The sequence below is a fragment of the Pristis pectinata genome, chromosome 25 (assembly GCF_009764475.1).
Source record: "Pristis pectinata isolate sPriPec2 chromosome 25, sPriPec2.1.pri, whole genome shotgun sequence".
Classification (NCBI taxonomy): domain Eukaryota; kingdom Metazoa; phylum Chordata; class Chondrichthyes; order Rhinopristiformes; family Pristidae; genus Pristis; species Pristis pectinata.
The window spans coordinates 2,153,517-2,169,536 of NC_067429.1; the positions used below are offsets into that span (position 1 = coordinate 2,153,517).

The 16,020-nt window shown below is 41.3% G+C and overlaps 1 protein-coding gene across 2 annotated transcripts in view; it reads right to left on the minus strand.

The window, feature by feature from the left end:
- LOC127582899 (ATP-citrate synthase) overlaps positions 1-16,020 on the minus strand; it is a 74,438-nt gene that overhangs the window by 34,923 nt on the left and 23,495 nt on the right. The window contains exons 8-14 of one of the 2 annotated variants that reach the window (XM_052038540.1): positions 13,790-13,908; positions 13,126-13,262; positions 12,332-12,393; positions 9,397-9,514; positions 7,808-7,962; positions 6,498-6,591; positions 2,605-2,634 (exon numbers count right to left, since the gene is read on the minus strand). In XM_052038540.1, coding sequence (XP_051894500.1) covers positions 2,605-2,634; positions 6,498-6,591; positions 7,808-7,962; positions 9,397-9,514; positions 12,332-12,393; positions 13,126-13,262; positions 13,790-13,908 — 715 coding nt within the window. The remainder of the gene's footprint in view (positions 1-2,604; positions 2,635-6,497; positions 6,592-7,807; positions 7,963-9,396; positions 9,515-12,331; positions 12,394-13,125; positions 13,263-13,789; positions 13,909-16,020) is intronic. The other variant, XM_052038541.1, reaches the window with a different exon arrangement.

Here is a 16,020-nt window from a genome sequence, read left to right on the forward strand (position 1 = left end):
AGCTGGGAAAAGGTGAAAGTTGGTAAGGAGAACAGTGCAGCAATGAAATGGCATAAATGAAGGAGAAAATGACATGCAGAAAAGGTGCCCCAAATTCATGGTGATTAAAATGAAAAGTACAGGAAGGGAGACAGCTGTTCTGTCCTTTAACTGAGCTCACCTATCTTCCAGACTGATAGTAGGCACACTTCCAAAACATTAATCTGTCCTTTCTTCTTAAAGGTGCTGACTGACCTTGTGCATTTCTAACATTTTCCATTTTCTTGGCTCTCTCTCATTCCCAACTACCACTCACCAATTTCCCTGAGACAGGGGATGCAGGGTAGCTCATGTAGTTCCATTGTTTAAAAAAGGATCTAAAAGTAAACCAGGTAATTACAGGCCAGTGAGCCAGACATCAGCAGTGGGTAAATTATTGAAAGGTGTTTTGAGAGATCGGATATACAAGTATTTGAATAGCCAAGGGCTGATTAGGGATAGTCAGCATGGCTTTGTGCAAGAGAGTAGATGAAGGAAAGGCTGTGGATGTTGTCTACATGGACTTTAGTAAGGCCTTTGACAAGGTCCCACATGGGAGGTTAGTTCAGAAGGTTCAGACACTAGGTATCCATGGAAAGGTTGTAAACTGGATTCGAAATTGGCTGTGTGGGAGAAGACAGAGAGTGGTAGTGGATGATTGTTTCTCAGACTGGAGGCCTGTGACTAGTGGTGTGTCTCAGGGATCTGTGCTGGGGCCATTGTTGTTTGTTGTCTATATCAATGACCTAGATGATAATGTGGTAAATTGGATCAGCAAATTTGCTGATGATACTAAGATTGGAGGCATAGTGGACAGCAAGGAAGGCTTTCAAAGCTTGCAGAGGGATCTGAACCAGCTGGAAGAATGGGCCAGAAAATGACAGATGGAATTTAATGCAGACAAGTGTGAGGTGTTGCATTTTGGAAGGACAAATCAAGGTACGACATACGCAGTAAATGGTAGGGCACTGAGGAGTGCAGAGGAACAAAGGGATCTGGGAGTTCAGATACATAATTCCCTGAAAGTGGCGTCACAGGTAGACAGGGTTGTAAAGAAGGTTTCTGGCATCCTGGCATTCTTAAATCAAAGTATTGAGTATAGGAGTTGGGATGTTATGGTGAGGTTGTATAAGACATTGGTGAGGCCAAATTTGGAGTATTGCGTGCAGTTCTGGTCACACTATAGGAAGGATATCAGTAAGGTTGAAAGAGTGCAGAGGAGATTTACTAGAATGTTGCCGGGTCTTCAGGAGTTGAGTTACAGGGAAAGACTGAACAGGTTAGGACACTATTCCTTGGAGCGAAGAAGAATGAGGGGAGATTTGATAGAGGTTTACAAAATTATGAGAGGTATAGACAGAGTCAATGTGAGTAGGCTCTTTCCACCTAGGTTAGGAGAGATAAGTACGAGAGGACATGGCTTTAGGGTGAAAGGCGAAAAGTTTAGGGGGAACATTAAGGGGAAATTCTTCACTCAAAGAGTGGTGGGAGTATGGAACGGGCTGCCATCTGATGTAGTAAATGTGGGCTCACTCTTGAGTTTTAAGAATAAATTGGATACATGGACGGGAGAGGTCTGGAGGGTTATGGACTGGGTGCAGGTAAATGGGACTAGCGGGATACCGCTTCGGCACAGACTAGGAGGGCCAAATGGCCTGTTTTCTGTGCTATAGTGTTCTATGGTTCAATGATGAAATTAGAAACAGTAGAGGGATGGGATTCTGCAATAATGCTGAAACACCCAGCTGCAGAGAGATTTGTGATTCTCTACAGAGATGACCACCCTGCCCATCTCAGGAAAGCAAAGACCAGGAGGGGAAATCAAAACAGCAAGTATTATTTTATCATTGGATCTCTTTCAAGTTAAATCAATGCTATCAAGTTAAATTAGGTCTCATAAAATGGAGTGAGATCATTTTTAAGATCAGTTTCAGTAGCACATATAGGAACAAGAGATAGCCAAGCAGGGCAGCACCTGGACAGTGCTGAGAAAGCTGGTTGCGTTCAGAAAATCAGGTCTTTTCAGCAGGACTGTTTGATAGCTTGCAGCACTTACAGCTGTGGAAGCAGGGGAGGTTAATGTGGAAATGTGGCTGTAAAAGGCAGTCAAGAATCAGCCAGCTATAGGTGCGGAAAGCCCAAACTTATACAGAAGCTGTTTTAACTCTGCTTTGGATCCCAGCTAACCCCTGGTGAATGAGACACCAGCAAAGCTCGGACTCAAAGTATGAGCAACACTGGAGACATCTCATACACAACTCTGCTAATACCACTCTGCTAACAGTAAGCTGCAAGAAGTTAATGCTTCATTACAGTGCAATCCCAGAAACAAAGGATCTGCTGCACTCTCCAATTGTTTTAATACACCAAAAGAAATGTGTTGAAAGTTTGAGCCTTTGATTACCAGTTTCCTTGGATAAATAAAAAGTCTTCAAGGTTTTCCCTGGGATTTGCCCACAGGTGTTTTTTTAAAATACAAGATCAAATGAAGCAGAACCACTAGCGCTCTCTGCTGGAAAGCAAGATGGTAAATAGCAACCAACCACCCTTCATGAACATACAGTTATCCGCCCATAACCCTCCTACCTCTTGTCTTTTCTTGCTTTGCCTTTCCTTCTGTCAAAGAGATTACCAACAAAAGAAATGCATCACATACAGTCGGACGTAATATAATAACTACTTGATACATCTTTCCCAATGATGCAACCTCTCCCTTCTATTAAAATGCCCATTTTCCCCAGGACAGCACGACTGACTAAGTTAAATTAAGGGGTATGAACAAAGAATATAAACAAAAGGAGGTGCATCTAGCCAATCCTGACCATCAGGCTTTGAAAAAGAAATGCAATCACTTGTAGTCCTAGAATTTCAACTAATTACTTTTAGAAGTTTGTATTTCGAGAGTGAACTGGAACATGGCCCACACTGGATAGATTATGAGCTTCCTTGCTGTGGGTAGAGGGTAACCATCTGAGTCCAGAAATAGTTGGTGTAACCTTAACCTTAAAACTATGACTTTCAGGGTGCTGTTCAAATAATTTACTTTTAAAAGGGTAGTGATAAACCAGAATTTACTTGAGCCACCAATCATCTCCCAACCCAGAAAATTTGTTCAAGTTAGAGGAAACTGTAGAGCTTTGAACCAAGAAAGTTCCAATTTGTCAAGCAAGGTTTTAACAAGTAAACAGTAAATTAAAAGGAAATATACACCTCAGCTGTCATTTAACTGAATAGTGAGTGGACTTGAGGGCCAAATGGTCTCATCCAGTTTGGAAGTTTCTCAATTGCTAGGAAAGGGAAGCTTAGTGCTAAAATGTGGATTTTTGATCCTTCACTTATCCTAAATGAACAGCTAAAAGTCATTCATGATGTATTATCTAGTTTCTGACAGACCAGAGTGCCATTTCCTGGATGTACACATGCAGAAGCTCTGCTCGTGGTTTTCTAAGATGGCCTCTGGGAGTCTATTAATAACCAGAGACACCGTACAGAAGGAAACAAAATAAAATTTAAAAATACTTCACATTTAAACAAAATGCAAGTTGCTGATTCCGAGCCTCTGGTATGAACGCCTCAGGCCTTAACTGTAAAAGGCACAGAGAGGCACTGAAGCAGCCTACTCAAAAAAAAGCAAAGCGACTGCAGATGCTAGAAATCTGAAATAATAATAGTGCTGGAAATACTCTGCAAGTCGAGTATGAAGACAAGGACGGTGCTGCTGTGATTTTGAACTTCCAGCCTCAGAGGTCAAATGCCAGCTCTCAGACTTCATCAGTGGACATTAGGCCATTGTCTTCCACTCATTCCCTCAGCTCTTCCCTCTATATCCACTAGACTTACTGTTACCCCAGCTTCATACAGCCCACTTCTACCTCCTCCCTAAGATCCACAAGCAGGACTCTCTACCGTTTCCATCTGCCATCAAATAGAGCTTATTTCTTCCTACCTTGATACTATTCTTTCCCTGCCCTTACCCAGTCTCTTCCCACTTGCATCTCTGACCTTGCCCGCCATTTAACTGGTCGCAACTGATCATCCTTCCACCCCACCAGCCTTGTCGTTGACTAGATCATCCTCCATAATTTGTCATTTTCAACTGAATTCCACCAAATGCATCTTCCCCTCAGCATTCTAAAAGGATCCTTCCCTGTGGTATTCCCTGGTTCCACCAACCGCTCTTTCTCCTGCCACATTCCCATGCAACCTCAGGAAATGCAACACCTACCTTTCACATCTTTTCCCACCATCCAGAAACTGAAACTGTCCTTACAGAAGCAGCAACAATTTACTTGCACTTCTTCCATCCTAGTGCGCTGCATTCAGTGCTCACAATGGGGCTTCCTCCACACTGGAGAAACCTAACGCAGAGTGAGTGACCACTTTGAAGCAGACCTCCATTCAATTTGCAAGGGTGCAAATTGACAAGCTCCTGTCAATTTAATTCTTCATCTCGCTCCGAACCCTAGTGTTCCAATGAAGCATAATGCAAGCTTGAGGAACAGCCCCTAATCTTCTAGTTAGGCAAGACACAGACTTCAGGACCTATATTGAATTCACAATTACAGGTAACCAGTCTTTCCTATCATTTTCAACTAGATTCCACCAAACACTTTCCCAGAACTGGGATCTGGCCACCTGCAATGTTAAATCAGTTTTTCTTCTCCACAGATGCTGGGTATTTCCAGAATTCATGAATTCTCAGCATCTCACTTCAAGAACGTTTAGTTTCTCTCACAAAGGCATTGTGTTACCTGGACAACCTCGATCTCCAACTTATCACATTCTTTGTTCTCTCTGCCTTCTCCCATCTCTGCAACTTCAAAACACATTCTCACTTTTCTAGTTCTGATGAAGGGTCATTGATCTGAAACCTCAGCTAATTCCATCTACAGATGCAGACCAACCTGATGAGTATTTTCCAGCACTTTGTTTTTGTAAACCTAATCCATAATCACATATCAAAGCGTCATCTTCAGTTATGTCACTCTGAGTAAAGGATGTTAATTAGGGACAAATACTTTTGAATCTTGTGTGTCAAGTGAAGACTGAATGGCAATTCTAGCTTACCCCATACTTTTACAAATCTGGCTGTGTTAAATCGTGAACTGGACACCTATGCTGGTTTAAAGAAGTTTCCTTAAAAGCTTACTCCACCCCAAGAGGATTAGAGCAGCTTAAATGTGTTTGCATTGTACAGAATCAGAAAAACCCAAATTTTAAAAAATGAACATACTGAAGGTAGCATTTCAGTTTACATCTACGTTAACCTGGATTTGCACAAGAATAGCAACATTTTAATTAAGCAATCTATGAAATATACAGCTTGAGTATCATTCCCCTTTAAAAAGGACCAGGCTCCAAACTACTACCTTTTAACACTGATGCTTTATCCCCCTATAGAGCTCCATATTCTTAAGTTAACAAATCTAATACCTTTAAGACAATCCCATGGACTATACATACTGCCCACACAATATTATCTTGCCTCGTAACCTAGAGATTCCCAGGTATCTGGGAATCAAGCACATCGGCACAACAGAAACAAAAACCCAGGTGCTGGATATTGGAAAGAAAAAATTGAAAAGGCTGAACTCTGGATCTGAGCAAAAAGGATATTTCAGCACAGACCTTGGTCAAAACTGGAAGATATTACCAATGAACAGCATTGAAAAAAGGCAAAAAGAAAACAAGTGTTTGAGTAGATAAACAAAAGGATGCTTCAATGGTACAAATAGTAGCATTAGACCATAAAAGACACAATAAGGAAAATAGAAATAAGTACACGTGGATGGCTTATAACAGTGGGGAAGTGAGTAGGGAGAACGGAATGTATGAACAATTGGCAAAGTGGTGCTGACTGCAGCGGCTGAAGAGCCTAGTAAATTCAACATCAAAGCTACTGCCTATCCCTATGTTCCTACAGAGACCGTTCCACCTCAGCACCAACTTACTACACCCCAGGCCACAAAGTAATAGTGTATCCACATCATTCTGCCAGCATCTTGGCAAATATTATGATTTAAACATTAAAGTCAACAGTAAGACTAAAAAGACCTAAGGATAGGGTACAGGTCTGCAATTTTATATACCTCTGCACTCTTCCAATAAAAAAAATCGAAAGATAAGGCCAAGTGGGAATTGAAGGGAAAACTTACAGTGGGATTAGAATTACATCTGTGAAGGTATTCAGCAAAGTGATCCAGTGTGAAAAGATCAAAGAGTTAGGCACAAGATAGTACACTGCATAACAAGCATACATGTACTATTGGTGGCAATTTTTCACAAAAGGCTTCAGCATGCATAACAGTTTTTAAATGCTGCTTTAAGCCAGTTAACACATTGTTTCAAGAAATCAGCTGTTACAGCATTTTATCTGTTAAATACAATGATTTGGAGCCTGGCATCTCCTCTAGAAGAAACATCTTTGCTGTAAAGAGACTACAGATAAGTCAAGGTTTTGAATACATTAAATGAATTACCCCATGGGACATTACACTTGATACTCATTGATGTTCTACTTGCATCCTCAGATTTTGATTCAGAGAAAGAAGCTGTTCTGCTAGTGGCTGGAGTCTGGAAGGAAGCAAGAAACAATGTTAATATATGGGGCGGCTTTACTTAAGGATGCAAAAGTGATCATCACACACAGCACGACAAAAGAGAATGGACCAGACAGAACACAACCCTTCTCATCCTTAACATGCATCTCAGATTCAGGACTCAGTGCCACTTGGGAGAGTGCTCCCTAGACTAAAGGGGAGTTCACATTCAAAATGGATGTTTGGACTCTGCACTAACCATCAAAACTCACATCAGCTACACCACTGGCACACTTGTCCTCACACACAGCTGGACCAGCATGAGACTTGCACTTCAAACATGCAAGAGCCAGGCATTTCCCACACCAGCCTTCTGTATAAAACTTATAAAACTGATAGGTAGTTGCAATTCTTTCCTTCCCTCTCTACTTTCTCGCACATTGTATCATGGCATTTAGATGGCTACATGAACAGAGGAAAATGGGACACACTAGATTTTGCAGATGCTAGAATCTGGAGCAATACACACAAAATACTGGAGGAACTCAGCAGGTCATGCAACATCTATGGAGGGAAATAAACAGTCAATATTTCGGGTTGAGACCCTTCATCAGGACCGGAAAGAAAGAGGGCAGAAGCCAGAATAAAAAGGGAGGGAGAGGAGCACAAGCTGGCAGGTGATAAGTGAATCCAGGTAAGGGGGACAAGGTAGGTGGGTGGGGGGGGGGGGGGAGATGAAAGGGAATGATGTGAGAAGCTAGGTAATAGGTGGAAGAGGCAAAGGGCTAGAGGATCCAATACGAGGAGAAAATAGACCATGGAATAAAAGGGAAGGAGGTGGGGAACGATGAGGTGATGGGCAGGCCATGAGGGTGGGGGATGAGAACAACAAGGGATGAGGGGGCCACAGGAATGAGGAAAAACAAAGGAAAAAGGGATTAGCGTAGATAGGCATCTTGGCCAGCATGTCAGGCGGAAGGGCCTGTTTCTGTGGTGTGTACAGTTCTATGACTTAAATTGCACATCGATACCTGGAGAAAAATGAGCCTGGTTCTCCTGCTCCTTTCCCTACCCACCATTCACAGTAATACAAAAGCCAATAAGCAGACAGTCACAAATTCAAAATGACTTTACCACCATTCAACCACAATTTCAAAACCCATACAACTGGCTGATAAGAAGCACACTAGCCATCCGAAACACTTCCCCCTCTGGTAACAAATTCTGGATTTTAAGCTGACCTTACTTACCGAGGGACTGCCACTGGCATTGAGCAGGAAATTGGCAGTGTGGGCAGCCATGGGCGGCTGGTCAGGAATGCTTCGCTGGCCCAGTGCCATTCCAACAATTGCAGTCATGTGTGTTTCTGTCCCAAAAACATAGATCGGAATTCCAGTTGTCTTTCCTGTAGATAAATGTTACAAAGCAAACAAGGATTAGATAAAATGGAACTAGATAATAAAAACAATATGCAAGCATTGGTGTCAGAGTAATACAGCACAGTAACAGGCCCTTTGGCTCAACTCATCCATTCTAAAATGCCTTCCTGAGCTAGTCCTATTTGCCTGCATTTGGCCCATATCCCTCTAAACCTTTCCTATCCATGAGCCTGTCCAAATGTGTCTTTTAAACATTGTAATTGTACCCACCTCTACCACTTCCTCCAGCAGATCATTCCATATGCCCACCACCCTGTTTGGAAAAACTTGCCTTCTATTTTTAAGACTCCCCTACTCTGGGGAAAAGACTGTGGCCATTCACCTTATCCATGCCCCTCATGATTTTGTAAACCTCTATAAGATCACCCCTCAGCCTCCTATGCTCCAGGGAAAAAAAAAGACACAGCCTATCCAGTCTCTCCTTGTAATTCAAGCCCTCAGTTCCCAGTAACATCCCTGTGAATCTTTTCTGCACCTTCTATAGCTTAAACGCATCCTCCCTGTAGTATGGCAACCAGAACGGCGCAGAATGTTGTCCCAGTCAATTGTCCCAAGGATCATTATGATGGGGGAGAAAAGGGAGTAGGGATATGTAGGGGTGAAAACAAGTTGGTATTCATATATTATTGTCGCTTGTACCAAGGTACAGTGAAAAGCTTGTCTTACAAATTGATCGTACAGGTCAATTCATTACACAGTGCAATTACATTGAGATGCAGTACAGGTAAAAACAATAACAGTACAGAGTAAAGTGTCACAGCTACAGAGAAAATGCAGTGCAACAGGGTGCAAGATCAGGTAGATCGTGAACAAAAGAGTTGATGGGAAGATATCCCATTTCTGAAGAGTCACAGAGAGAACCAGTAAGTTGGAGAAGATCAATTTGGTTTCATTTATCTTCAAATCAGATATGTCACACAATAACAATGACTGAATAAGGACAGATGTAAAGAGCGGTGGAACTGAAATTGGAACGTTTGCATATTCTACATTTCATGTAGTTACATCCTGTGTACCAGGGTGAATGGAGAGGTGACTTGAGACCAAAGCACACTTGCAAACATTTCCTCCCCTCTCCCCCACCGCCACCACCCACCCCCCGCCCAGTAAATGTTAATAAATTTGCTCTCCTTATCATTCCCACAGTGGATAGGCAATTTATTCCAAAATTTCTAGACCCTAAAGTTGGGCAGCTTCACACATCTGTCTCCTCCTTGCAAAGCCTGCCAGATTTATAATCTATTTAATGATTTATGTTTAGAGACCAATATGCCAAAATCTAATTGCAAAGTACCCAAGATTAATGCTAATACCTCACTTTATACAAAATACATGACTGGGAGTGTCGGCACCATACCATGGATAAAAATAATATGAATTTTATGGACAAAACTACTCACCGACTTCACCCATGACACGGAGTCCCTCTTGGTAATTGGGTCCACCCCTTCTGACAAAAATAGAGACATTATGATTCTGCAGAGGGGTCTGGTAGTCCTTGATTGCACGTACTATGCCCTAGGAAAGAAATTATAGATGAATAGGCAGAACCTTCAGGTACTTGCATCTTCATGCAAGGCTCACTATAAGTATGGCATTTCATTGGGTTTCTTTGGTAGGGAAGAGAATGTACAGGCTTCAAGGGGATGTAGTCGAGTGAAGTGAATGGACAACAAGAACATGGTAGATGCAATATAATGTGGGAAAGGGCACAAAACTGAAAAGTAGGATATTTATTTTAAATGGTGAGATTCAAAAACATCAATGTTCGAAAGGATTTAAATATACATGATTGCTGAAAGTTAACTGGCAGGTGCACCAAACAATTAGGAAGGCAAATGGTGTGCTGGCCTTCTTTATAAAAGGATTTGAGTACAGAAGTGAAAATGTCCTGTTGTAATTACATACAACTGGTGGGATCACACCTTAAGTACTGTGCATAATTTTGGTCTCCATACAGAAAAGATCACTTGCTGTGGTGAGGACACAATGAAGATTCATGAGAGCGATCTCTGGGATGGCCGGTTCACCATGTGAGGAGAGATTGAGTATACACCTGTGTTCTCTCAAACAAAAGCAGAAAATGTTGGAAAAACACAGCATTTATGTATAAAGAAAGAGTTAACATTTCAGGTCAAAGGCCCTTCGTCAGAACCTTCTGAGAAAAGGGTTTTTGATCTGAAATGTTAACTACCCCTCTTTCCACAGATGCTACCCGACTGTGCATTTCAAACATTTTCTACTTTTGTTTCAGATTTTCAGCATCTACAGTTTTTTTTTGGTTACTTGTATTCTCCAGAGTTTAGGAAAATGACAGGTGATCTCACTGAAACTTGTAAAAATCCTTGCACAGTTCAGCAGGGTCAATGGAAGGTTCCCTGACTGGGGAGTTTAGAACCAGGTGTCATTGTCTCATTTAGACCATTTAATACTGAAATGTGGAGAGACTTCTTCATTCATTGGATGCAGAATCTTTGAAATTCTCTGCCCCAGATTGCTACAGAGGCTCAATCATTGAGTTCAAAACAGAAACCAATAGGTTTGTGAATATGAAAGGAATCAAGAGATAGTGCAGGAAAATGACATTGAGAAGGTCAGCCGTAGTCAGGAAGGAGACAGAATGCTTAGTGGCATGGTGTCATGACAACAACCTTTCCCTCAACATCAGCAAAACAAAAGAGCTGGTCAATAACTTCTGGGAGGGGGGACAGTGCATGTGCTCCTGACGACTTCAACAGTGCTGAGGTCAAGAGGGTTGAGAGCTTCAAGTTCCTAGGAATGATCACTACCAATAGCCTGTCCTGGTTCAACCATGTAGATGCCACGGCCAAGAAAGCTCACCAACGCCTCTACTTCCTCAGGAGGCCAAAGAAATTTGGCGTGTCCCCTTTGACACTCACCAATTTTTATCGATGCACCATAAAAAGCATTCTATCCTGATGCATCACGGCTTGGTATGGTAACTGCTCTGCCCGGGACCACAAGAAACTGCAGACAGTTGTGGACACAGCTTAGTACATCACAGAAATCAGCCTCCCCTCCATGGACTCTGTCTACACTTCTCCCTGCCTCGGTAAAGCAGCCAGCATTATCAAAGACCGCACCCACCCCATATATTCTTTCTTCTCCCCTCTCCCACTGGGCAGAAGATACAAAAGCCTGAAAACACGTACCACCAAGCTCAAGGATAGCTTCTATCTCGCTGTTAGAAGACTATTGAATAGTTCCCTAGTAAGATAAGATGGACTCTTGACCTTACAATCTACTTCATTATGACCTTGCACCTTATTGTCCACCTACACTGCACTCTCTGTAGCTGTGACACTTTATTCTGTATCGTGTATTGTTTTACCCTGTACTACCTCGAAGCACTGTGTAATAAATTGATCTGTATGAACGGTATGCAAGACAAGTTTTTCCACTCTACCTTGGTACAAGTGACAATAATAAACCAATTCAATTCAATGAACGGTGAAGCGGATTTATGGCTGGATTGCCACTCCTGCTCCTAGTTCTTGTTATTTTGTATAGGGTCAAGAATGTTTGGCTATTTTCTGAAGAATACAGGGACTTTTATCCTTTTGCTTCTCTCTAGGCCAGACTATCAATATCCAAAGGCAGGAAGGAAATTGACCTTTATGAAAAGAATGATCAGTTTTGGACCACTTGGAACATCAACAAACCAGCCTCACCATTAAATGGCAGCCTGATGATTTAAGAGAGCTTGGTGTTGGACCTGCTCAAAGCACTACAGTTGTCCAACACTCAGATCTGTAGGAGTCTTCCTGAAGGTGCTCTTCACATCGGCAGCAGCATCCTACACATATCCTTCCCATACCCAGTCATCTATATCAAACCCCCCATTGGCTTAATTCAATGTCTTTGAACTTTATTAGCACAATTTGATTCTGGGCGTTTGTAATTATATTAAAAGGCAAGGTTTTTAACCAAGGAAAAGACAGAAGGGATATCTGGACAAAATATGACAATAGCCCATTAATTATTACACTGCTAAGAATAAAAAGCTATAGAAGCTGGGATTAAACCTCCTGGATATATCTTTCAAAGAAATAAAAAGGGTGTTGGTCCATTGATCCCACAAGTAACATGAAGATACAATGGAGCAGCAGGAGCAAATACCCTGGATTCATCAAAAGAAGAACATCAAAAAGGAGGTTCTTGGATTATTTCTAATGAATAACTAAACAGAAGTCAAATAGTATAAATACAGATAAAGAACTATGATTAAATGAATAATCTAACAGATCTTAGAATTATCTTTGCATCAAAAATATTACCAATTCAAACAACTTGGAGATTGAGAAATGATCTTACCTTAAATGTTGCAGCTACATTTGTGAAGTTAGCAATGCTGCCTCCAATAATTAGGATTTTTCCTGAATATAACAGAAAACAATTTACTCAGACATGAGACAGCAGTAAAAGAGAAAACTAACATAACCATACAACTTTACAGTGCTTCTAAATGTACAGAAAATGTACTCAACTGTTTTAGATTGTTAACGATAAGGATAGATCCTGCTTCAAGAGGAAAAAAATGGTGTGAGAATATGATTAGTGAAGACCTCTGAAAGCATCTGGTTTGTGATGGTAAGCAAGATAGTACCATGAGGGTTGGGGTGACACTAATACTAATCGGAAACCAAAAAGAGTGGCAGAAGAGACTTGTTAAAAACTGCAGCAAATATTGATATGTGGCCAGAACCATACTGACACTAGTAGGTGTCAGGAGTGTTTGTTTTGCCCATATTTGGTCATCTGCAACTTAAAAGCACAGAGGACAATGAAGCAATGGTCTGGGGATCGATGCAGCGGGGGGTGGGGGGGGGGGGGGGGGGGGGAAAGAGGTGGTTTGCCTGCCATTAGCATACAGAAGGAAATTGATTATGTTCACCAGGAATACAGCTTCTGAAAAAGAACATGAAAAAGAAAAAAGTTAGGGGGGAAGCAGAGAACATGTTGGATAATGGAGGAATTGGATACTTAGTGCATACAACAAAGTGGTTGAAATCAGGAGGGGGCAATGCCACTGTTACAGAATTATGCTTCCTTTAGACAACATGAGTTTGCTTCCTATATTACAGAGTGCCATTCCCCATTGGTCTCACCTTCTGGATGCTGCTCCCTTGTCATTAGAGACAGAATGGTCTTAGCATAGTCGTAGGTCTGTTGCTCACTCGGGGCACCAGAGTACTCGCCGTAATTTGCTAGTTCATTCACCCCACCAAGGTCACAGATTGTGTCACTGCAATGAGAGGTACAGAAAAACCCATCTCAAGTGCCTGTGATTAAACAGCTGTGCTGTCTTTGCAGATAAATGAAAGATCAAATATCACGGCAGAAATAGTCCTCCTCTTTCCTACCCTTCCCACATCAACCACACACTTCTGTGCAAGATGTCTTGGTAACAAGATCTTCTGAATCAATTTACTTTGGTCAACATCCACAGTTATTCAGAATACTTTCAGCACTCACTGCTAACAGTCATTCTGACCAAAAAAACTTCAAAGAAAACAAGAACAGATTATGATTCCCTAAAGGTTTTCTGTTCTCTCCCGCACCCCCCCCCCCCCCACCCCACACACACACACAGAATAATTGATAAACAGATTCAGCAATTAAACTTTAATCAAAGACAGGAACCATACGCACAAGTACTGAGAAAGAGGAAGAAGTGCTGAAGTGCAAGGTTTACTCATGATTGCAAACAGTATAATTTAAAGGACTTAATACTTTGCATCAGGGTTTGGTGCAATATTGAGTATACCATACCTGTACACAACAGAAGCACCTCCTCCAGCCACCATTGTCCAGATCCTCCCCTTGGGGTTGAGGATGGTCAGCTTCAAACTGGCTCCACTCTTTGCATCAAGATCAGCAATATAAGCTTCCTGCAATAGTAACATAATCAAAATGGTTATTCTAAAATTCTTTAACTACCTACCCACCCCCAAATGTAGTCAAATGAGGAACAGATTTCCCATGAAACCAATACAATACTCACTCAACAGCAACAGATACACAACTTGTTCACAAATGCAACTAAACCAAGACAACCATTGGCCCAGATTTTAAAACTGACAGATGAATGACAGCACAAGTTGGCCTGCAGCTTTAACAAGAGCAAAACCCACAAACTATAAAATTTACACAAGGTTCTGGGCTCTTCCTGCTTTCCTTGTCTATATGTTTGCTTAAAACTAGTTCCACATGTAACTATTTCTGGTTATTGATCTAAAATGTAAACTGTTAAAATGTTTTACCCGAGATGTTGTTTGAGCTGCCGAGTATTTACAATTTTTCTGAGCAGCCCGAAAGCTTGGAAATATAGTGCAACACGACACGGTGGGCCCAAAGTGTAGATGTGACAACAAGCCTCAAGCTGTTTAGTACATTTTTCTGTAAAGCCTGGTTTTTGCTGTCATTAAAATTAAAACTCACAATTGGTCAACATTTCTGCTATTATATTCCTAAATTCACTCCCCTCATATCCCTAGGCAGATTTGAGTGCAGAATAAACATGTCCATTACAGAACAGAAACCCCATTCAGCTGAATACTCTTGCTATGTGGAGTGCATGAACAAGATATATCATGTACTTCAAACCCAAGTCACTGCCGATCCCTCACTATAAGTATGACACTCCTAACACAATTGCCCAGAGAAAATATCAATTATGTTGCATCCTGTTGATCCACTAGGGATCAATAAAACTGCCTTCAAAATATTAATAAAAAAAACTTTATCTGAATGCAGTTCCACAATATTCTCCTCACCATTGACGTCTGAATATTGTTTTCATATCTTCCACTTCTGCACCCACTTGTTATTGAACCGTATATGCAAACTGGGTTACATTTTCATAGCTGTCAACATGCACAGTAAATGGAATGCTCAATTAACTAGCTGTAGCAATTGGGTACAAGTTAGGACAAGTTTGAGTCAAACTGTACAATCACCATTTAATATCCTCTCTCACTACTGGGGCAATGGAAACATTAAGTTTTGAAAACAGGGTATATAAAAGCCACAAAGATCCCTGGATCCAGGAGAAAAAGGAAATTTGGAATATCGTGCTTTGAAGTGCATTGAATGGGTGCAGGGAGGAGAGTTTGAAAAGTCATGAACAAGTGGGAAGGTGTCGTCAAAGCCATAATAACTTATAAGTAAATTGGTTGAATTGTAGGCCACTAGTCCACAAGATTTTGCTGAATAAACTTCTTACTTCAGGCTAGTACACTTCTGTAATGTTTCAAGGTAATCACACTTCTTATTTGTAAATGAACAGCTGTTTGTGCTGGGTTAATAAATGTCAGATAGCCAGCGCCTCTCAAGAACAACCAGTCAGAATGAGAATATCTACATGCAGATATTAAAAATTAAAGAACCGTAATTCACCCCATATTTCTCAATTGCAACTCTAACTGCCTGGTGAGGAGCACAATAAATAGCAGGTGCCATCTCACCACTTGATCCTCAAAGGATGTGTAACTGGTCATCTTGTTAAGGGAAACTGCATCTTATCTAAAAATTAACAGGATACATAACAATTGTTTAATGAACACTCGTAGTGGCACTGCAGGCAGTGCAGCCATCTCACAGATCCAGTGACCCAGGTTCAATCCTGACCTCCTACATTGTCGACGTGGAGGTCGCATGTTCTTCCTGTAACCACATGCATTTTTCCTGGGTGCTCCTGTTTTCTCCCCCCATCCCAAAGATGTGCTGACTACAAGGAAATAAGTGAAGGGTGACATTTATGGGAATGCTCTGGGAACTATCATCAGAGCCCATTCAACTCATTGATTCTAAGGTAATCTGAAATACAAGATCCACATCACTACATGAATTACAATAGACCTAGCATGCGACGGTTGAGTGGTCTATATTTCAAGTGTTAATTAGAAGTTGACGTTTTAGTGTTCCTTTCTATTTTACTGTTAATTAAAATACCTTTTGTTTCCATGTATCTGATTAACCAACGGCTAGATCCTTATGATTCC